The sequence below is a fragment of the Typopeltis vanoorti genome, chromosome 3 (genome assembly GCF_054136105.1).
Source record: "Typopeltis vanoorti isolate ZY-2024b chromosome 3, IOZ_Tvanoo_1.0, whole genome shotgun sequence".
NCBI classification, from domain to species: Eukaryota; Metazoa; Arthropoda; class Arachnida; order Uropygi; family Thelyphonidae; genus Typopeltis; species Typopeltis vanoorti.
In genome coordinates, this window is record NC_143551.1 from 93,667,784 (window position 1) to 93,692,197 (window position 24,414).

A 24,414-nucleotide genomic window follows, 5' to 3' on the forward strand; every position below is an offset into this window, starting at 1 on the left:
GTGAAGGATTTGATGGTTTTTGGAACAATTGATTTGCATTGGCACATGGAGAATGTTAGGGTGGATATCTGAAGGTTATTAAGGATGAAAGATAACACTGTTGCAGGAAAGTATGCCTTGGCGTGATAGCAAGGAGTTGAGATTGTGAGCAAAAACATGATAGCAGAGCTCAGTGGCGCACTCAGGATTTAATCTTCTGAGGGGGGGGAAACGAGTTGAGTAAACAATTTGAGAATACACATTGCATGCGACCTATGACTGAACATCTGCAGTGATCGCGAATACATGATACCCGTGATCTCCTCTCTCCCAGCTCAGGCAAACAAAGTAGTGCTCGGTCCGCCTGAGCACTACTTTGTTCACCATGCGTTTTACAGCGGCCATGATTCCCGAGAGCTATAGGGTATTCCCACCTTATGTGACCGCTAATTCATAAGTAGTATAGAAATAGAGGACACAACATAAATAAAAAATTGAATTTTAATTAGGAAAAGATTTTGGAAAATTTTCTAGTGTTTTTTTTTTCCTTTTTCTTTTTTTTTTGGAGGATGAAGGGCCCTTTTTTCCACTTGGGTGCGCCACTGGCAGGGCTGTGTGAGGAGAAAGAGGTGAAGTTTTTTGATGTGTGAAACACATTCAAGAGATGAATGGAATTGTATAAAAGAGAAGGATTGCAGTTAAATGGATTTGAAGAATCAGCTGGAGAGACTGTTGCTTAAAGGAAATGTAATGAGTGACGTGCCCAAGGAATCAGAGAAAGAAGTCAGAAGTGATGGAAAAGAGCAGGAAAGTAGAATAGATAAGACTGAGATGTTTGTGAATGGAGAGACAAGAAGTATGAGAGATGAGAATGAGAGAAGGGGAGTCAAGGGGAGAAGGTGATATAGTGTGACAAGACTGGATTCTGGAAGCAGTAATGAATGCATATATGGGGATGGTCAGAATAGAAATGGGGGAGGCCTTGGATGCATGGAGAGTAGTTGAGTTTGGGGAGATATATGTGGTAAGGAATAATAAAGGTTCGTAGGCAGAAGCAGGTGTGCAAAAGTTACAGATGTGGGAATGGCATGAATAGGACTGGTAAAGATCAAGGAGATGCATATACAATGGTATATTTAGATTTTTTCAAAGACATTTAATTAACTATCACATGATAAGCTGGTAACTAAATTGGAGGAGATAGGGTTGGACAATGGATTTCTGAATTGGATGGTAATTTGATGTCAGATAGATATTAGTGGGTTGTGTATCTATCTTAGAGTGGTATCCCAAAAGATTCCTGTGACACACTACTAGAGAAGGTCACTAGTAGTGTGTCACAGGAAGTTTTACAGATTGTTATTGTTTAGCTTATTTGTTAATGATGACACGTGTAATTGAATATATGCAGCTGTTTTCAGACAATGCAAAGTTGGGAGGAAGAACTATGAGGACTAGAGTAGATGTTTTTTTTGTATTTTTCTCTCTCTTTGTTTCATTGTAGCTGTGCAAAATGATTGTATTAGAGAGAGTAGATCTTTCGTCCTTTATTTGGATATACCATCAGTTGGCAGTTCTTTTTTTCATTCTTTTACAATACATGTTCCATTTTACTGCTCTTTCATTACTGCCAGTAGATTAGATTTTATATTGTGCACTCTTCTAAGCATTTCTTCTACACTGTCATTATTACAAGTTTTTGTATTTTTGGTTGATTTGCTCCATGTGGGAATTAAGTATTTTTTGCATCATGTTTTTGGACAAATCTAAATTATCAGTAATTTTGTATTTCATTTATCTTAACATTTTGGGCAGCACTATTCAGTGTGTTTGGTTCATCTTTGCTTTCCAGGTGGTTTCTGATATTGTGGAGCACTGGTAGTGTAGCCTTTGTCAGCAGCCTGCATGATGTGGCACATCTCCTTATGCACATACATCCTGCACTTGTTGCAGGATGTATGTGCATAAGTGGCCTTGACTGTCTTAGTTACTATTATTATTATTATTATTATTACGGGAGACTCCAGGGAGTCCTTAGACTCATCGAGGGAGGCTCTAAACATCATGTCCACATAACTATTCAACATTCTCGCAGTATCTATCATACCTTGCCTTGAACTCTTTCACTGTCATAGCACCCACAACAGACTCTGGCAGCTTATTCCACTCATTTACCACTCTAAAAGTAAAGAATCCAGCTCTAACACCCTTACTAACCACACTCTTGCCCAGCTTCCATAGATGTCCCCTAGTTCTCCCACCACCAGTCCTGATCTCAAAAATATCCTCTGAATTAATCCTATGGAAACCCTTTAGCAATTTGAATGTCTCAATCATATCTCCCCCTTTTCTGCCTATCAATTAATTTCTGCAACCCACAAATCTTCAACCTGTTCTCATAAGGTTCATTCCATAGATCTGCTATCATCTTGGTCACTCGTCTCTGGATCCTCTCCACCTCCTCCAAAATCAAGAAGTAACCTCGGTGACCAAATCTGGGCACAGTAGTCGAGATGAGGTCTTATCAAGGCTCAGTACAGAGGTACAATAACTTGCTTGTCTCTATTCATCAAAGTATTTTTCAACAACCAAGTGAGCTGATTTAGCCACTTTCGCAATGTGCCCCCCCTAAACTTCCTCTCCCTATCCACCAACACTCCCAAGTCCCTGGCCTCATCAATCTCATGGAGTGCAGTTCCACCAATGTGGTACATTGCTGCTAATCTTTTCACCCCAAAAATGCATAACCTTACATTTTGTCACATTAAATTGACATCCATTCTACTTAGCCCAGAACTCCAATCTATCCAAGTCTTCCTGCAAGATTTTGACATCTTCTGCATTCACTATTGCCCTACCTAACTTTGCATCATTAGCGAACTGTTCAAATGAACTGTTCCTCTTAGATCATATCCTATATCGTTAATGAACAAATTAAACAGCATTCGTCCAAGAACAGAACCCTGCGGCACACCACTAGTCACAGGCCGTCTTTTGGACTCTACTCCTGAATAAACTACTCTTTGATATCTCTCCATCACCTATCCATCTCACCAACCCTATATCCATTTCCATATGTTGTAGTTTACGGATTAGAATTCCACGTAGTATCCTGTAAAATGCCTTAGCCAGGTCCAGCAGTATCACTGTAAACCCATTTCCCTTATCCAGTTCAGCCGTCACCTTGTTATAAAACTTGAGCAAGTTACTGAGGCATGATCTACCCTTCACAAAACCATGCTGTCCCCCGTACAGTATCTCATTATCATCAACCCATTCCTGTATTTTTCCCTTGACTGCTTTCTCTAAGACCTTGACAATGACTCCTGATATGCTGATTGGTCGGTAATTTGCAACAGTAGTCTTCGATCCTCCTTTATGCAGTGGAACTATTTTCCCCTCTTTCCACACCTTCAGGACTAAACCATACCCAAGACTCAGATTGAACAACATGGTCAAGAGCACTGATAATTCTTTTGCCGCTTCACGTATAAATGTGACTAGACTCTGTTGAGTGGTCACCAGGAGGTTCACATTGAAGTTGGGGCAATATTTCAATTACTTCACTAGCGTACCCTTTTGATATGATACTGAAACAGTTATTTCTCTTCATGTTGAATATCGAATACTAGTAAATTAGATATATCATTAAAGAGAAAGATTTGAACTTACTGTTTTCAGCAGTTATGGTTTTAGCTAGCACTTTAAATGCATTTGATAGATTACCACATGATAAGTTGGTGTACAAGCTGCAGAGGATGGGAATAAATAGTATATTAGTTACATGGATCGGAGATTGGCTCTCTGAACAATACCAGCAAGTTGTGTATGATGTTTCAGAAAAGGAGGGTAACCAGTGGTATGCCCCAGGGTTCTGTTCTTGGCCCCTTCTGTTTAACTTGTTTGTAAACAATATATCATGTGGACTGACTGGGAGTTCTTCAGTTGTTTGCTGATGATGCAAAGTTGGGAAGAATTATAAGTAGCACTGCTGATGTTAATTCCCTTCAGAAAGATTTGAATAGACTTTTTTACTTGGACAAAAGAGTGGGGTTGTAGTTTTAATATCAATAAGTGCAAGGTGTTCATTTTGGAGTGGAGAAATATAAGGCTGTGTACTATATTGATGGTGCCATACTGCAGGAAGTGGATGAGATTAGAAATTTGGGCGTGATGGTTGACAGTACACTGAAGTGTAGAGGACATGTTGCTAGTGTTGCAAAGGTTGCACATCATAGTGCTGCTATGAAAAGAGATACTCTAACATGTAGGGATAAGGAAGTGGTTTTGACACTGTATAAAGCACTGGTCAGACTGCACTTGGATTATTGTGCTCAAATTTAGTCACCTGGTTTTCAGTGTGATGTGGAAACATTGGAGAGGAGTACAGAGATGAGTGACTAAGACAATATTTTGACTTTGGAATGCTGGCTATGGAGAGATTGAAGAAATGTAGATTGCAGAGTTTGGGTAGATAGGAGGAGAAGAGGTGATATGATAGAGACATTGAAGTTCGTGAAAGGATTTTATTCGATTAATTGAGATGGGATTATAAAAAGAGTAGAAGGCAAGAGGGTAAAAAACAGAGGTCATCACTGGAAGTTATGTAAGAGTTTGGTGAAGAGAGGTGTGAGGAGTAGAATTTTTACATGGAGAATTTTAAGTGAATGGAATGTATTACCAGAATGTGTTGTTAATGCAAGGAGTGATAAGGATTTTAATATTTAGTATGATAAATATGTTATCAGTTGAATGAACTTCCCATGATGAGTCTGTCGACTCCATGGAGGGTGCAGTAATAATAATAACAAATCTAAAAACACACCCCAACTCAACATCATCAGAGTTAAAGGATCGGTACTATCAACATAAGAAGCCTGAATGGCAAAGAAATGGAGCTAGCTGGGGAATTAGATAAGTACCAGATCGACATAATAGGGGTGACCGAAACAAAAAAAGACAAAAACTGGTGAGATCTTTCTGAGCAATAAATACAAAATGTTATATTCAGGCAATGACAATCAAGGAAAAGAAGGAGTAGCCATAGTATTCAACACAAAATACAAGGCTAATATTCTTGAATGGCAGGCAGTCTCAAGTAGAGTGATGTGGGCAAATATCAGAATGGGGAACTGGACAATGAGACTTATTTGTGCCTATCATCCACAGAAGGTTCTACTAAGATAGAAGCGGAGGAATTTTTTGAGGCTTTAGAGAAAGCAACTGACACGATGAAAAAGGAAAAGTTGGTCCTTGTTGGGAATCTAAATAGCAGAGTAGGAAATGATTGCCAGACATACAAAAATATTATGGGAAAATATGGAGAAAAGGGCAGGGCTAATAATAATGTCAAATACTTGTCGGATTTCTGCAAAGGACATAGACTGGTTATTGCTAACACCATGTTCCAACATAAATATGTGCACAAATTCACATGGAGAGAAGAGGCAAGGAATAAGAAAAGTCTCATTGACAATGTTATTGTTGATAGTGATGTTTTCTCCCTGGTGCAGGACACCAGAGTGTACAGAGGATTTCAAATTGGAAGTGATCACTATTTAGTCTTGATCAGAATAAAATTGAATTTCATATTGAAAAGAATAACATGTAAGAAAGTTTTAAAGCGAATAACAATTGAGCAGCTCTCAGATGTGAACTAGATTAAAATACACAAAGATTATTGAAGAAAAAATTAAAGAATTTGAGAACAGAAATCAAACCTTAGAGATTCAGTGGTAAACCTTGAAGAAAACCCTGATTGATTCAGCCAGAGAGGCATGTGGTAAGGTTGTCTGCAAGGATAGAAAAATCAGAACTCCATGGTGGACACAGGAAGTTAAAGAGGCAGTGAAGGAAAAGAAGAAAGCATATCAAAAGGTCCTGGCAAATTGTGCTCTTAGAGAATACAGAGACAAATGTAAGAAAGCTAAACAGTGTGTAAAACTGGCTAAACAAAAGTCATGGGAGGATTTTGGCAAGAACACAGAAAATAAACATCAAGAAGGTGGCAAAATATTCTGGAGGTTGTTGAAGAAGCTTAGAAATGGAGGAAAAAATGCTGTAAAAGGACTTAGAAATGACATGAAAACGGGAGAAAAAGATATCCTAGAAGTATGGAGTAATTACTTCGAAAAATTGCTAAATGAAACAAGCAGTGATACCAATTTGTAAAAAAACACTCAGCAGACATACAGTCATTCATGACTTATTTTTCACGGTATTAACAACACAACAGATATTGAATTTAGTTTAATCCTTTATCCCAGTGAGAGCAAACAAAGTTTGCGCCTGAAAATATCTTCAGGACTGAATATAGTGTTGTACTATTCAGGTGCAAACTTTGTTTGCTCTCACTGGGATAAAGGATTAAACTAAATTCAATATAGTCTAATCTAGTGATAAATAAACTTTCAACACCACAAACACTTTTATCAACAAAGATGTTTTAATAATGCTTATATTTTGCTGATTTTCAACTCAGCATCATCATAGCACAACACACATGTAAACGCGACAGTGAGTGAGTGAAACAATACAATTGCAAAAGACAAAAGATCTAAAGTCCTATTTTTGGCACCCTCTAATGAAAAAAAAAAAAAAACAGCAGTTATCCACGAGTTTTTCTTAGGATAACCGTCTCCCAAATTTTTGGCTAATTAATGCAACCATATTTGTTAAGTTTGGGAGAATTCTTCAAAGCCATTGCTGACTCAAAAAATAATCTTTCAGATCTATAATGACTCCTAAATAGCACATTCATTTTCCTCCATCTAATCCTATGTGAAGGAGTGTCCAAAGCGTGGTCTGCCAATCCCGACTTGCCATTGTAATAGTAGCGAATGTATCTTTCATGTTCTTCCAGGCAGATGTTCACTGATCTTCCTGTTTGCCCATAATAGGCCAAGTCACAGTCACATGGAACTTCATACACTCCTGGGTGTGCTAAAGGGTGAAGTTTATCCTTAGGTGAGCGGATCAGAGTTACCAGCTTGACATGAGGTTTGAAGGTGGTGCGAAGGCCATGTTTCAACAATACTTTGGTTATCTTTTTCGACGTACCTCTGATATCGGGAATAGAAATGGTCGTGTTGTATTCTTGTGTATTAGGGGAGGGCAGAGTAATGAGCCTATGTAGTATTTTATCTATTTTGTAGGGATTGTAGCCGTTGGCTAAGAACATATGGCGCAGGTACTGGAGTTCAGTGGTCAGAGCTATATCGTTAGAACAAATGGCTCTGGCTCTGTGTGTAAGTGTTTTTAAAATGCCGTACTGTTGGACTGGATGATGATGTGATTGTTTATGTAGGTATCTTCCTGTGTGTGTAGGCTTTCTGTAAATAGAAAAAGATAGTGATCCATCTGAAAGGTGGGTGACTAATGTGTCAAGAAATGGTAAACAGTTATTTGATTCTTTTTCTACTGTGAAGTGAATTTTGGGGTGTTGGCTGTTTAGGTAGGTGACAAAAGCATCGAAAGTGTCTTGTCCATGGGGCCAGATAGCAAACACATCATATACATAGCGCAACCACACTTGTGGCTTGTATGTAGCTGTGGTAAGTACTTTGTTTTCAAAGTGTTCCATGTAAAAATTTGCTAACGGGGGAGAGAGTGGGGAACCCATAGCAGTACCATTAATCTGTTTGTAGAATTCCCCCCCCCCATGTAAAGTAACCTGCATTCATGGTAAATTGAAATAATTCAAAAATATCTGGGGGAAATTTAGACTTGATTAAATCAAGAGTGTCTATAAGTGGTACATTGGTAAATAAGGAGGTGACATCGAAAGTAACCATTATGTCTGAATCTTTTAGGATTAGATTATTAAATATAAGTGTTATTAAATATTAAATATAAGCGTTATTTAAACATCTTTGTTGATAAAAGTGTTTGTGGTGTTGTTAATACCGTGAAAAATAAGTCATGAATAAACATCAACACCTAAGCTTATCTGTTAGATAGACGTACAGTCAGGAATACATATCCATATGCGAAGTAGCTATCAAAGACTTGAAATGTGGAAAGGCAGCAGGAGTAGATGATATTCGACCAGAAATGCTGACGTATGGTGGTATAAAAGTCTTACAGTGGCTGCCCTTCATACTTCAGAAGTCCTGGACAGAGGGATTGGAGTAGAACTCATATCCCAATGATTGGAGTAGAACTCTCATAGTACCCATATATAAAAAGGAAAATAAAATTGAGTGTGAGAATTACAGAAGTATTTCCCTACTGAATGTTCCTGGTACAATTTATGCAAGTATACTTGAGAAACAGTTGAGAAGAATTGTGGAAGAAAAGCTTGGTGAAGAACAAGCTGGATTCAGGGCAAATAGAGGCTGTCAGGATCAGATCTTCACTTTATGACAAATAGTTGAAAAATCATGGGAATATAACAGAGATTTGTATTTAAGTTTTGTCAATCTGGAAAAGGCATATGACAAGGTGCCAAGAGAGAGAGAAGCTTTTCAATACACTACAGTTATATAGTGTCAATGGGGCATTATATCAAGCAATGCTTAGTCTTTATTTGAGTTGTAAGTCAGCAGTTAGAATTGAAGGAAGTACAGGAAGATAGTTTAATGTTAAATCTGGTGTCAGACATGGATGTACATTATCCCCTCTGTTATTCATTATCTATATGTATCACATTATGAAGGAAAGTGGTATTAAAGCTGATATCAAAATCGGAGATGTTAAGGTCAGCTCTTTGCTTTATGCAGATGATGTTATACTTCTAAATAAATCTGCTACAAGTCTGCAAGATTCCCTGACTAAATTGAATAACTGTTGTAATAGATATGGTATGAAGGTCAGCAATAAAAAGACAAAGACAATGAAAATAGGTAGAATAGTTGAAAATGTCAACTGTGTTGTGAACGGAGAACCTGTGGAACAAGTAAAACATTTCAGCTACTTAGACACAATTTTTAGTGAAGATAGTAAATTAAATATGGAAATAAACAACAGAATCAACAAAGCTGGTATGGTAGGAAGTCCACTGAATAAATTTATATGGAATAAGAGAGAAATTAGCCAAAACACTAAATTAGCTATATATAAGACAGTGTTTAAACCAATTTTAACTATGGATCTGAGAGCTGGGTTAGAAGCAAAACACTTCACCAAAGAATAGAGACTGCAGATATGAGAGTCATGAGAAAGATTAGAAGCATGAACAGATGGTATCAATGGCAATATCATATTAAAAACGAGGATATTAAGAAAGAACTTGACATTGTCAGCATCCAGGAATGCATTAGCAGAGCTAATCTCAGGTGGTATGGTCACCTGAAGATCACCTGAAGTACGGTACAAAGTGCCTTAGACGATAGAAATGTAAGATCTGATAATGTTGGAGTCTTGACAAGTAACAGGCTGATTTGGAGGAAAATTGTAGATAGGAAGTTAGTAATGATGTAAATTTTTCATGGTACTATCATATCCTGTACACCCTTTGAGGGTACATGACAGGAATTTGATGATGATGATAATAATAATAATAAATAGCAGATATCACTAAAGTATCACTAAAGAGAACTTGATTTTAATGAGCTTACCAACACTTGTTGACTTACTGCTGGGTTGATCACAGTGCCTAATAATAATAATAATATATATATATATATATATATATGTTAAAGATACCAAGCTATTATATATATATATATATATATATTTTTTTTTTTTTTTTTTTACCACTCCAGTGAAATTACCTTTTTGACACATGGCTATTATTGCCAGGTGTTGAGTATAGAGATCATAAATATTTCTTTAGGATAGCATGTTAAGTTAGATTCTTTATATTGTATGGAATTTATTTAATATTTCTGGTACATAGAAAATTGATTCGTTGCTTTTTATATGTATTATTATAAATACTTGTAATGTATGATATATGATGAGGTCTGGTTTGTTATGGGAGAGTATTGTTGTTTGGTATATTTTCTGGAAAAGTGGTGTCTTTGCATGGTAATATATTGTCTAAGATTTGATATAGCCAGAAGTCAATTGTTGGCACAATTGACTTCTGGCTATATTGTTCAAAAAGAGGAGTGCTATTTTGGAATTCTGCAGCTGTTATTACTGCCAGCTTGTTTTGTGATAAGGTAGTATTATTATTTATTTTTATGTGACACCTCCAAGCAGTTCAAAGACACATCGAGGGAGGATGTCTACTCCATCTCCACCACTAAATCCACCAACTACAACAAATTGCAACTATCATCATCATCTACACCAGTGCCATTTACCAATCACCACTACCATTAGTATTTTCACAGACAGTCACTAAACATCCATGTCTACGGCGGGATTTGAGCCCACAGCCTTTTGGCTAGAGAGCAGATACGCTAACCACGTGGCCAACCAGGCGGTGTCGACCCATACTAAGGTATACCATTGACTCACCTACAGATTTGTAAGAGAATTTCCTAATATTTGAAGTAATGCATCTTGTAAGTAGTGCATTTTAACTAATAATATGTGCAGTTTTTGTGTGTGTATAAAGATAATGTGTGCATTCCATCACATATTATTGTTAAGCCTAAGTATGTGAGGTTTGTAACTTCCTGGATTGTTGGGCAAGGGAGGTTTTCATTGGGATATGAGGTATGATAATAAGATAGAATTACATGAGCCAATCAGTGATCATGTTAAGGTCTGCCTGTAAATGTTGCAAGGCTATTGATGGGTCATTGTGTAGAGATTTGATTAGTGTGTCATCTGTGTATTGATAGATGTGACTGTATAACTGTAGGTTTGTTAGGTTGTTTACAAAATTTTGAAAAGGCATGGTGATGGAATTGCTCCTTGTGAAATGCCACAATTAATCTCAGTTCTGCTGTGTTAGGCTAGGTGATATTGGTGAACCCATTACAGTTACTTCTGCTTGTTAGTGTAGCCGTCTTTCCATATAAAGTATCCTATGATTATGAATTTGAATAGGTCCATTATGTCTGCTGGAAATTCTTGGGCTGGAATGTCTGTTGTTTCAATATGTGGAATATTCATGAAGAGGGACTTGTTGTCAAGCTAATCAGTTTAATGTCTTGTATTTTGTGTGAAAAATCTATGAAATGTTTTTATTGAAGAAACTAAGTGGCCAGTGAGAGGACAGAGAAGGTTTGACAGGAATCTTGAGTCTTTGTAGGTGAGGCTGCCTATGGAATCCATAATAGGCCTAAGTGAACATTTCCTTTTGTGTAATTTTGGTGCTCCATATATTATTTTTTTGGGGAGAGGAGAAGGTCTTGCATGGCAAGTTCTGAGTTTTTTTAAGTTTTTTGTCTATGGATGATGTTTTGTCCTGTAGCTTATAAAATTTATTAAGTTGGCTTTTGGTAGGCTCTTTATTATTCTGAGAATATGTATTCCAGTGTGGTAGGAGTAGTTTCATTTTCTTTTCATAGGATTTGGTGTCTAGGTGGTATATTTAGATGGTGGTATATTCAGTTTAGATGATTTCACCTAAATAAATGACTCTGGCAACCTCACAACAAAGTCTCTTAGCTTGATCATGGGAAAGATGACTGATGTTCTTTTCAAAATTGTGTTGAAGTTAATATAGGGAATTCGTTTGGTTGAAATGACAAATTTATGTCCCCGTGCTAGGACATTAAATTTGTCTTCTATTAGTTAGCTGCCAGATAGATTAACTACCTGCTTGTCTGCAAGTAATTTGGAAGTGATTTTTTGTAATCATTCCAATAGTGTTGCACATTTCTTAAGATTTACAGTACATTTTTCAAGGGTTCTTGTTCCTGCATTTTTTGAGATATTAATAACAGCATTAAGTAAGTTGGGACTTAAGGTAGTTAACAGATTTGCTTCCAATTCTGATGCTTTTATAATATTTAATGCTAATTCCTTTTTTTGAAACTCATAGTTGATTAAGCAATAAAGAATGGCTGGCTTTGCCATAAATTTTATTAACACCTGGTGATTTAATAACTTCTTTTATCTTAAGGTTGATTAGTTTTGTTGGTATTAGTTTTGTGCATCTGCATTTCTTTTAAAATGAGATTCTAGTATGTAGCTTACTCTATTTCAGGGATTCTCAACCTATGGTACGTGTACCACTGGTGGTACATGAGCCACTGCCTTACTGGTACATCTAATATCTTGAATTAAATATAGTGGTACGTCACTGGAAAAGGTTGAGAACCCCTGCTCTATTTCAATTGTAACTTTTCTGGTAGATTGCTCTTCTTTTGTACTGTAAACTCCCCATGCACGAATAAGACTTGTATAGTGAGACCTGTAGAGTTTCCATAATTAAACAACACAGATGCCACATCATCAACCATCTATTTTAGCTATGATATATGTATAACATATTCGTAGTATGGGATCACACACAGCACACACACACACGCACGCACGCACCACCCTGTGAGATACCTGTGAGATTCTTATCAACCAGCCTAATCTGATCAATAATGATGGTCTAAAAATCCCAAGCATATGGAAGGCACATATTCTACCAACGGAACCTTTCTTCCTAAGAGTTAACTATAAACAGGACTGTAGATAATCCAAAATCTTAAATCTAATATAACAATTGTCATGTAAATTTAGGACATCATTGTTACTATAAGAAAACTATCTATATAAAAGAATATTTCTCTTATGTTATCTTAAATAGAATTTATCTTTGATGTAGTTTCTAAATAATTATTTTTTTAATTTTATCTGTATTTTTTTTTTTTTTATATATATATTATATTTTCACTAGAGGTCATGCCCAGTAGAATAACCGTTGATCAAATCATTGTCTCTTTAGCATTACTGCGTGAAATGTAACTCAGCTTGTCCTTGTATATTTGTATATACTCCAGATGATGACCTTCATATGAAGGTTGAAACATCAGGAAATTAAAATAGTTATTTTTAACAAGGTTGTGAAGTCCATAATTTCTAAAATGAAAAAAAGAGCACACACACCACCCATCTTAGAAATACACCCATAAAATCCTTATAATGACCAGAGCACACAAGATTTGTTCCTCTGAGGGATTGCTCAAATAGGAATTGGAAACCCTCAAACAAACACTTAAAGTTTGTGTGATGGTTTCTCTACTTAATGGATACAACCCAAGAACAACATAAAAAAATAGTTGACGCCACTTCTAGTAAAACTCTACAGGACTCCCGTACCTTATATATCAAAGGTATCACTGAATGAGTAGCCAAGATTATAAAAAATACCAGCATCGCCACATTCAAACCAATTAACTAAATTCATAATCTGTTACTCTCTCCAAAAGACAAATTCTCAACAATGGTGCTACCTGGAATATACCAAGTATAGTGTTCATGCAATCTGTCATGCCATGGACAAACAGGAAAATCAGTCAAAAAAAATATTTCTGAACATCAAGACCACATCCAGCTTATCAAACTGCACAAATCGGGCTGGACACAGCATGGAATTGAAAATGCAAAACATAAGATCCAGTGGCAAAACACAACACTTTTGCATGGATCTATGTGCTGATATGGCACATTTCCTTTAGTATTCGCCTCTGTAGCGCAATTGGAAGAACAATGTTCGTTGCGCCCTTCGATTAGAAAAGGCCTAAGTTCGATTCTCATCATGATGGGAGGAATCTTTATATGGACTTTTTTCAATTGAAGGTGAGTTAGCCGATCTCATACGGAGGTAGCAGGGTTTCTTCTCCCAGAAACTAGGGTTTTTCATTCTGCATACAAACAAATCGGCCCTTCAGAACACATGCAATTTACAGACAAAATATACTACTTGTGGTGGTGTACAGTAGATGGCATTGATGTAGATGATTGGTAGTAGAGGTTCGGTGTGGTGGTGAAGATGGAGAGTTGCAGGTGTCCTCTCGTGATGAGTCTGTGGACTCCTTGGAGGTGTCACAAATAATAATAATAATAATAATAATTCTATTGTTTAAATTCCTTACCATTGTTCTTTGTCATGACAGATGATGTCTTATGTAAGAAAATCTTTGTAAAATAAATACATTTTTCTATTGTGTCACACATGCTATGTTTACTTATAAGATAAAATGGTTACTATTAAGCCAAAGTTGGGTAGAAGATCTAAATAGGCCTAGTTATGCTTGATTCAATATTTAGATTGTTAAATGTTAGCATCTCTCACTATAATTATAGGTTGATCAATGTTGTGTTATGTTTATCAGCCAAGTTTCTACTTCCTCTAGGAATAGTTTAGGATTTTCATGTGGCAGCCTATAAATGGAGTTTAATATGTGCTGATGTGTTTTGCATTATGGGAGATACTGGGATAGGAGTGTTGGTAGCTTGTTCACCTTTGCTACGAGTTGCCTGGTGTTGTACTACTTACCAAGGTAAGATAGTACAACACTATATTCAGTCCTGAAGATATTTTCAGGCGCAAACTTTGTTTGCTCTCACTGGGATAAAGGATTAAACTAAATTTATTATTACATGGGTGTTTGCCAGTTATAGGAGAAGTGGAAGGAGAGGTGGAGAGACTGACTGTGAGTGAGCAGAAAGTATATGGGGAATTCAATAAACTTGATGTTAATAAGGCTGTGAGCCTTGATGATATATCACCCCATGTTTTAAGAGAATATGCCAAGGAGTTGAAATCTGTCTTGACATACTTGTTTAATATGAGTCTTACATTAAACCATGTTCCTAAGAGTGGATGGAAGGCAAGATTGTACTACTTTGTAAGGGAGCTGGCAAGACTCAATCTTTAAATTATGGGCCCATTCCCTGTGTGTCAGATGTTGAGGTTAAAAGTGTTTGAGAGGCTGGTGAGGACCAAGATCTAGAATTGGGTCAACAATAGTGGCATTCTCTTTGCTGGACAGCATGGCCTTGATAAAGGAGAATTGTTTCAGCAATTTGCTTACTTATTACAATAAGGTGATAGGTATTTTGTTGGAAGTTGTTGGAATTTTTTTTTTTTTAATGTGATATGTGCATTGGACAAGGGAGATGCATACACATTGATATACACTGAGATGGTTAATCCCTACAGGAAGGTTTAGATGTTGTTTATTATGCATAATAAAACTTAACAGTATGACTAACACCAAGAGTAAAATATACATATATCAAACTTACTAATATTTCACTGGTTTTCTACCCAGCATCATCAGAGCACAATGAAACTGTATATGGGGAAGCTGTACCCCTGGAAGAGAAAAGTAACTAGTGGTGTACCTCAAATGTCTAGTTTAGGGCCATTACTGTTTAGCTTCTATGCTAATGATATTGGGGATCATTTAAATGGGAGAGGGAATCTTGAGTTGTTTGCAGATTATTCAAAGTTGGGAAGAACCACGAAGAGTAGAGCAGATGATGTGACTTTACAAGAAGACTTCAATAGACTGGGTTGAATGGGCATTGCCAGTTCAGTGTTGCAAAGAATAAGATTTTAAAATTTGGAAAGCAAGGATTGGATGCAGGATATGCAGTTGATGGGGATTGGAGGAGGAGGAAATAAGAGATCTAGTGGTGATTTTGGATAGGGACCTAAAATTTAGAAGACATGTTGCTAAAATTGTAAGGAAAGCACTATAAATTCTGGCAGGAGACACTGACTTGTAGAAGAAAATAGTTATGGTTGCATTGTATAAGGCCTCGATTAGGCCACATATTGACTATATGCACAGATTTGTTTACCTGGTTTTCAAAAGTTTTTTTTCTTGAGTTATGATTTTCGAAAGGATGAAGAGGCATTCGAAAGGGTCCAGAGAGTAAGTTCCAGAGACTAGAAACCACTTCTAGTCTCTGGAATTTTGTGTATGAAGAAAGGCTGAGAAGACTTTTACAGAGTCCAGTGGATAGGAGAAGGATTTGGTATGATATGATAGATACAAGTTGGTAAGGGGTTTTTATCAAATGATTGTTTAAGAGGTTTTTTATAGAATGGTAGGAGATGGGAGAACAAGAGGTCATCCTGGGATGCTATAAAAGGAGGGTGCGAGCAAGGGTGTGAGAAGTAGGATTTTTTCATGGAGAATGTGAATGATTGAAATCCATTGCTGGAAACTGTAGCGACTGCAGAGAATGTGAATGTGTTTAGGACATACTGTGATGAGCTTTGTGTTTGACAGAGGTACCTCCCAATGATGAGTCTTTGACTTCATGGAGGTCTGAAGATAATAATAAACGATTTGTGTCTTTCTCCTTCCCCATACACAGGATTGGGTCTTTGAAGTTCACGTCCCCTACTATTCTGCTTTGTCCATATGCATGCACACATAATTAGACATATACACCTAACTATAAACCAAAACTAATGTCATTATCGAAAAAATCAGAGAACCACTAAATTTAAAAATAAATCTACAAAACAAACTATCTTATCATTGTGACTTTTTATATTTGGTCACTTAACACTAAGTATGAGATATTTTCCTTTTGAATTTATTAGTAGACCATAGTTATTCATAAATATACAGTTGTCGACAAGTTTCACCAGCTAATTCTGTCTGCTTCTTCAGGATAAGAAAATAGGTACACTAACATTTACTGGTAAAAAAAGAAGAATGGAGTAACACAGTTAAATTAATTAAAATTGAAAATGATGCGTAACATCAGGAGCATGGAGCGTGAATTCTTAGTCGTTGTTTGTTGATCATGTTTTATAGTTTTCCGCAAAATTAAATTCTGCTAAGCTTAGTGAATTTATTAAGCTTTTCCAAATGTCTTTCAGTATCATGTCTTGATTTCTGTTTAGATTATTTCCTGTATGGAGTACCACTGCAGCTTATTTAAAGTTTCTACATCTGAAATCTTCTTCAATGTAAGGCATGGAGCTGTTGTCCCAATTGATGGAGTGGTTCGAAATTGAGAAATGATGGGCTAATCCTAAGGTATCTGTTCTGTTGTTGTTGACATCCCCTATATGTTCTTTTTTTCGGATTTCTAGGCTTCTTGATTTATTTATTTATTCATATGGCATGAATATCAAAACATGCAGTACAATACACTTTAATAACATATAAATTAAAAGTCAAAGGTCATTTTAAAAACCAATAAAATTAAAAGGTTACATCCATATTGGTCAGATAGTTCATAGCTTTGGGTGTAGCACTTAAAAAGTCCAATTTGTCTCCTGAATATGCTCTGAGATAACACTGAGTCACAATATGGTTCACAGTTTGTCTCTGAGCTCCACAATCACAATGCGGGGATGGTCGTTTACCCCATTTAAAAAGCATGTCCGCACATACACCATGACCAGTTCGTATTCTATTAAGCTGAGTCCAGGATTTTCATGGGAGGTGTGAGCAAGCATCAAAACTTTCTTGTAATTCATTGAGAGAAAATTTTGTGATGTCATCTGTATGGCTCTCCCACTGTTCTTGCCACTTTTGCTTCAAGTCAAAGTTGGAATGTAGTAGTAGTTGGGCTAATTGTAGTGGTGGATGTCTTGATCTCAATCGTTGTACACTTAAGTCTGGGAGATCTAAATGTATTGGTAGGGCTGTGTTCTCCAAGATTTTCTTATACTCATGTGAGAGAACCTTAGTCCTGCGCAGATTCGGTGGAACAATGTTACTAAGAGCTGGAAGCCAGTGTGTGGGCGTTGATTTAATTGTGCCAGAAATCAGTCTCATTGTATTATTTAGTTGGCTATCAACAAGTTTAACATGTGTGCTATTTAGCCACACTGGTGAGCAATATTCGGCAACAGAGAAAACTAGACCAAGAGCAGTAATCTGCAGATTATCGGCTGTTGCTCCCCATGTCGTGCCTGTTAGTTTTTGTATTATGTTGTTACGGGTTCTTAACTTAGCAGAAACGTTTGTTAGGTGTTGCTTGTAAGAGAGCGTGCGGTCCAGGGTAATGCCCAAGTACTTTGGAAACTTATTGTGTCGTAGTAAACATCCTTCAAAGAAGATATGTAAAGTGACACCTGCCATGTGATTATTAAGGCGAAAGCTTGATACTTCTGTTTTGTCTGGATTGAGCTGGAGCCTCCATTTTTTTATAATATTCACCTATAGTTTCAGATCTTTTGTAAGTACGTCTTCAGCCTGACTCATGTTTTTGTGTCGAATGGCAATTACAGTATCATCAGCATAACAGAACTTGCGTGAGATGGTAGCAGGCAAGTCATATGTGTATAGGTTATAAAGTAAGGGTGCCAATACTGACCCTTGTGGAAGACCATTATTAAGTTTTCGTTGTTGGGACATTTTATTTCCTAATATAACTTGAAAGAAACGTTTAGTGAGCATGGAGGAAGTGTGCAGTCCGTTTACATGGGACAATGCTAAGAAATTTGTATATAAGACCTTCACGTCATACTGTATCATAGGCTGCTGTTAGGTGGTCCAAGAAGACAGCTGATGTTTTTTCTTGCTTCTGAAATCCAACTTCTATGTATGATGTTAAAGTGAGCACTTGATCACAGCAACCACGTTTTTCTCTAAAACCAGCTTGCTCAATCGGGACATGCTGCATAATTGGTGTGCACAATCTGTTGTACAGAAAGCGCTCTAACATTTTATAGGTGCAACTCAATAAAGCAATAGGTCCGTAACTTTTTGCCTCCTGGGGTAGTTTTCCAGGTTTAAGAATAGCACCTATTTTTGACTTTTTAAATTGGCTAGGTAGTCGGCCAGTCAGTAATATATCAGAAAAGAATTCACAGAGCCATTTTATAGTATTTGGCCCGCTATTAATCAGAAATTCAGGATGGACACCGTCGAAGCCTGGGGCCTTGTCCGCTTTGATATCTTTTATGACGGCTTTTACTTCATCTATAGTGAAGATTGAGGCATATTGTGAGAAAGCAGGGGCATTTATTTTTAAAGCTCCAAGTTCTTTCTTAACTTTCTTGGTATGTTCACGGTCCCTAGGTGCTCTTGACATATTAACAATTTGATTAGCTATTTTCTCAGGGGAGATGATTGTGCTTTTTCTTTTAGGTAGATTAGTTGTGGATAGTTGTTGGAGAAGATTCCAAGCTTTTCTACTTGATCGTTTGAAGTCAAGGTTTTCAACCGTATCAATCCATTTTGTTTTTCGAGATGAGTTCAGGCTATGTAGTAATTCATCTGCTATTTCAGGAACTCTCTGTAGAGATGTTCACTCTCTTCATTCTATCCAGGGACATAATCTTTTCTGTAACCTCTAGGGATGTATTTTTTCGCAGTTGATATGATTGCTCCTACAAATCTCTTGTACTCTGCAACTCTAGCAGGTATCCACCGAACACATTTATCCAATTCTTTCGCAAAATTTCTCCAATTTGCTTTTTTAAAATTCCAACGCGGTCGTGGAAAGGATTTTGCTATAGATAGTGTCATACCAATTTCCCGTAACACCAGTCGATGTTGACTGTGTGGGAAGTTAGAAAGTACATATTGTTTTGCTGGTAATGTTTGCCCTTCTGTGTTTATTGATACAAAACATAAGTCTGGATTAGACTCTGTTTGCCATGCTGATGATCTAAAGGTGTTTCTATCTTTGGCATCAAATACAAGGTGTTTATTTATTTCTGCCCATTGAACGAGGGTAGTCCCGCAGTCGTTGTTATCACAGTACTTCCATTCTTCATGATAGCTATTAAAATCACCAATCCATACTGTTGGATGTTGATAAGTAGGTATCACATCTATAGACCATGATGTTAAAGGAGGTTTATAGACATTGACTATTGTTATGTTGTGAATTTTCACACTCACAAGATGGGTATCGTTATCACATCTTGTTGTCAGGACAGAAGCATTTTCTATATCATCCTTGATATATGTTGAAATGCCATAATTCCGGTGGTATGTAGCACCAATCAGAGTGTAACCAGTTATTTTTCCTCTTCTATTAAGGTCATCTTCGTTTTCAGCATGTGTTTCTTGAAGAAGCACAACGTCAATGTTATTTTCTTGTAGTATTTTGCAGAGATAGTCACATTTTGCTCTGTTAATTCCTTCGATATTCAGTTGACACATCTTAAGGCTAAATCCCAGTTTTTTTGTCAGCATCATCAATAAAATTAGAAAAATCAGTATTGTTTGACTGCATGCCTTAGCCAGGATAACTAATTGTTAGACTGGCTGCCAAATCGCTCTAGCTCAATTAGCGTTACCCAGGGTGCACCATGAGGAGGCGAGCTAGATTACACCCTTTCTTGATGTTTGACATATATAATTCAGTCCACAGGAACATGGGATGTTATATACACCTGTGTACTTGTAGAAGGCAATACTGTCCTTAGGAGATCTTAACATGTGTCGTGTAGTTTTAACAGGTTTGAAGGCAACCCTGATGTTGAAGGACCTGATGTGTTTGGCTATTTTTGTTGAAACTGAGCCAGCATAAGGTATCACAATGGACGATGTATACTGCGTGACCAGAGGTTGTTGCTGTGGGTTGTTTCTATGGAGAATCTTTTGGATTATATTTTTTGGGTAACCATTGCTAACTAGAGTTTGAGATATGAGAGAGAGAGAGTTCATCAAGAACTTTTTCTTCTGAGATAATATTTGTTGCTCTATTTTTAAGCATAGGCATAATGCTAAGTTTTTGTGCATGATGGTGAGAAGATTTGAAGTGAAGATAACGTCCAGTGTCTGTAGGTTTGCGGTAGATTGTGAGCTTTAAAACGCAATCAGCAAATAATGACTAAGACTCCATTCTCGTGATGTTACATGTCATTTTCAATTTTAATTAATTTAGCTGTGTTACTCCATTCTTTTTTTTACCAGTAAACATTAGTGTACCTATTTTCTTGTCCTGAAGAAGACAGACAGAATTAGCTGACGAAACTTGTTGACAACTGTATATTTATGAATAACTATATTCTTCTAATAAATCCAAAAGGAAAATGTCTCAAACTGTCTTCTCTTTGCTTATAACTATAAATATTTTCCAGTTTCAGAAATTTGTAAGTGATTCAAGTTTTGTTTTTAAAGAAAAATAAAACAGATGCTACTAATTCTGTTTTTTACATTTTTGTTTCCATTTCATCTGTATCTTAGCTATCACTTTTTTAGATAACATTGTATAGTAATATCTAAATCATAAAAATTAATTTTCAATCCATTAAACATATGTAATGGAGAAAATTTACATAAGATAATGTAATTCTGATAATTTTGTTCATATAAATGACTCATTATTTGTTGTGTGTTAATGAAATATACTGTAACGTCCACTTATAGATGTCAATGAATGTTCTCGAGAACTTCATAACTGTGAGAATGAAGTTTGTGTGAATACTGTAGGAAGCTTTCGTTGCATACCAAAAATTAATTTTCAGTGCCCACCTGGTTATAAGTTAGGTCCTGGTGCAGGAAGTTCTTCAGAAAGCTGTGTTGGTAAGTCCTCATGAATATTTAAAAATAATGAATTTTGGCAACTCCAGCACATTTTGGTCTTTCCTTCTATAAAAGTGATCTATTGTTAATAATGCCAAATATATAGCACATAATGCCAAATATATTATTTTGGCATAAATGTTTTCCATTGTTTTATGTTTTAAAGAAAGATGAAATAAATATTTCAGTTTATCAGTTTTCACATTTTAAGTGTATACATTTATGGATTATAAGTTGCCAAACCTATAAGATTTTGTTTACTCAGGGTTTGACTAGTCTTATAAATCAATTATTGCTGCTAATGTGTATGTATATAAATATATCGTACATTAAAAGCTTGTGGTTTCAGTAAAATTATGGAGACTACAACCGTGTTAGGAATAATTACTTTAATTTCCCAATATTTTGACCTTCATATTAAGGTCATTTAGAAGACTAGTTACTGAGAGAGTCCATAAGGTCTGCTATACAAAGGAGGGAGAATGAGTAGGATAATTAAGGGGGTTAGACATGAGGAAGAAATGAGCAAGAGAGTTATGGGGACAAATAATCTAAGTGGACATAAGGAGGATGTGAGGCCGAATATCAGGAGGCTATTGAGACAAGGGAAAGATAACGTAGTAGAAAAGGTTGTCAGCGTGTTGCTGAGGTATGACAATGATGAGTTGCGACAGAGAGCCAAAATCGTGAATGGTATGCTAGTGGAGCTGTGTGAAGAGAAGGGAGTACAGTTTGTGGATGTATGGCATGAGTTTGAGGGAAGAATGAAATTGCACAGGTGTGATGGGTTGCTTTTGAATGATTTTGGAGCAAGTGCACAGGAGAAAGTGTTGTTGGATGGAAGTATAGTGTGTGGAAGTAGAGTGTGTAATGCGTGTGATCGGAACAAAGAGACGAAGGGAAAAATCAGGAGAGTGGTATTGAATAGACAGAAGGGCTTGGCAGTGGAAACAATAATAGCGTGTAAACAGTAATAGATGAAGAAAGAACGAGAATGCAAGAGGAACAGGGAAACGGGGTGGGAGCTCGGATGGACAGGGAGATTGGATGTTGAAAGTGACAGTGAATGTGTGTAGGAAGATGAAGTATATTGCGATATTGATGGGGAAATGAGAATGAGCAGATATACGTGGTATATCTGCTCATTCTCATTTCCTTTATCTGCTGATAAAGGTGATTAAGCAGGTGTTGTGGGGAAATCACAACTGACAAGTGGCTTCAATAGGACTGATTACAGACCTAAAATGAATTACTGTTTTTGTTGATAAATGCCAGAATTATCAGAAATAAGGTAGATGAAATGGTTTCACTGATCGAGTTTATTTGCCCCAAAATCATTGGAATAAGTGAAACATGCTTGAATGAAGATGATATTCTAACAGGAATAGAACTGAAAGGATACAGTATTTTTCTCAAGGATAGAGAGGACAAGAAGGGGAGGGGAGTGCTGCTGATGATAGCAGGGGAATTACGTCCACATATGGTACACATGAAAGAGAGAAAAAGTGGCAAAGGTTATGACACTGTGTTGTGTAATGTGGAGGTTGACAGGAAGACATGTTTAGTTAGATGTTGCTGTTAGCCCGGGAATATGGAGGGTGGTGATGAAGAAATGTATAAATAACGTGGATTAGTGATAAAGGAAGGACAATTATTATGGATGATTATAATTATGGTGGTATAGATTGGAATGAAGAGATAGCATTTGGAAATAAGGAAAATGAATTTCTTGAGTTCTTGAGAGATAACTATCTCAGGCAACACATGAAGAAGGGCATTTGACCAATAGATCTCATCATTTTATCAGAGGAGGGAATTGTGAGGAGGGTTTCACGCTCTCCTCCAGTTGGTGAAAGTGATCATGCAGTGATCACCTATGTTGTGGATATCCATGTGCAGACTTTTGAGAGGAAAGGATATATAGTGTGTTGAATTATAAGGCTGGTGATTAGGAGACAGCTTGAAGCTATCTCCTAAGTTTGTCCATGGAACGTGGATTCGAGCAGTAAGGAAATAAATGCTGCATGGGAACTGACAAAGAAATAAATAACAGAATTCAATATTCTGAAGATGAAAAGGCCGAATGAGGTAGGTGTAAAATGGATGAATGTGAAGCTTAACCCTTTAACTGCTATGGTCTTTTCATCTTCAGAATATTGAAAATTAGTGATAAAGGCATCATCATACCTTGCTACAATCGAGTTAACTCGATTTGAACTTTTAATGTGTAATACTCACCCTTGAACTGCTGAGAACATATTATTACAGGCTCGGAAATACATGCCTGCTTTGCTAAGCCCGTATATGTACGGTTGGCGTGTCTCCCATATTCAGACAATTTTTTTAGTATGGAAAGAATCGTAAGATATTCAAACTTCGCAGGTAAGTTCCTCCATCTATTGCCAACCAATTGAAGTTTATTTTACTTGGATTTCTGTCCTTCTTTAACATCTAAAGAGAAAAATTTTAACTGATGCAACTATTCATATATAGCACGATGCATAAACCACGTGACTGTGGGGATTTCATTGATGTCACAATATGGCATCTATTAGCTCTCCCCTTGTTTATCCTCTGTTCTCTCATACCCAAATGCTCTCTTGTTGTTTCCGTTACCCTGATACTGAATGCTCTCTCTCACTCTGTCAGCTGTCAATTACACATCAAACTCCTCGGCGAGCATCCGTACTCCATGAAAGTAGCAAGTAAGAAGTATGTATAATAGCTGACATGTTGTCTCCGTACTTCAGTTAAGGTAAGAATTTTAATTGATTTTATTTATAAATTTTTCGCAAAATTAATTCAGCACATGGAACAATGCCAGTAGAATATAAAATAAGCAGTTAAAGGGTTAAGTATGAAATCTGGAAAAAGACGGTACTCAGGAGGAATTACAAGATGAATAATGGTAATAATCAGTTACATGAAGAGTATAAAGAACAAGCAGGAGAGTGACTCAGTAAGGAAAACAAAAGTGCAGTATGAGCAGAAATTGACAAATCAGGCAAAGAAAAACCCTAGAGAGTTTTTTTTTTTTCAGATATGTCGCAAGTAGAAAGAAGAATGATCATGGTAAGATGATGTTAATGGATGAAAGCGGTAGAATCATAACTGCTGCAGAAGACATGGTTGAGGT

General features: G+C 36.7%; 1 protein-coding gene across 10 annotated transcripts in view; it reads left to right on the plus strand.

Moving 5' to 3' along the window:
• The window catches only part of LOC150108392 (uncharacterized), a 628,716-nt gene that overhangs the window by 174,692 nt on the left and 429,610 nt on the right, over positions 1–24,414 (plus strand). For 8 of the 10 annotated variants that reach the window (XM_090415800.1, XM_090415806.1, XM_090415807.1 and 5 more), the window contains one exon: positions 21,123–21,278. The exons of the other annotated variants lie outside the window; for them this stretch is intronic. In XM_090415800.1, coding sequence (XP_090271926.1) covers positions 21,123–21,278 — 156 coding nt within the window. The remainder of the gene's footprint in view (positions 1–21,122; positions 21,279–24,414) is intronic. 10 annotated transcript variants of the gene reach the window in all.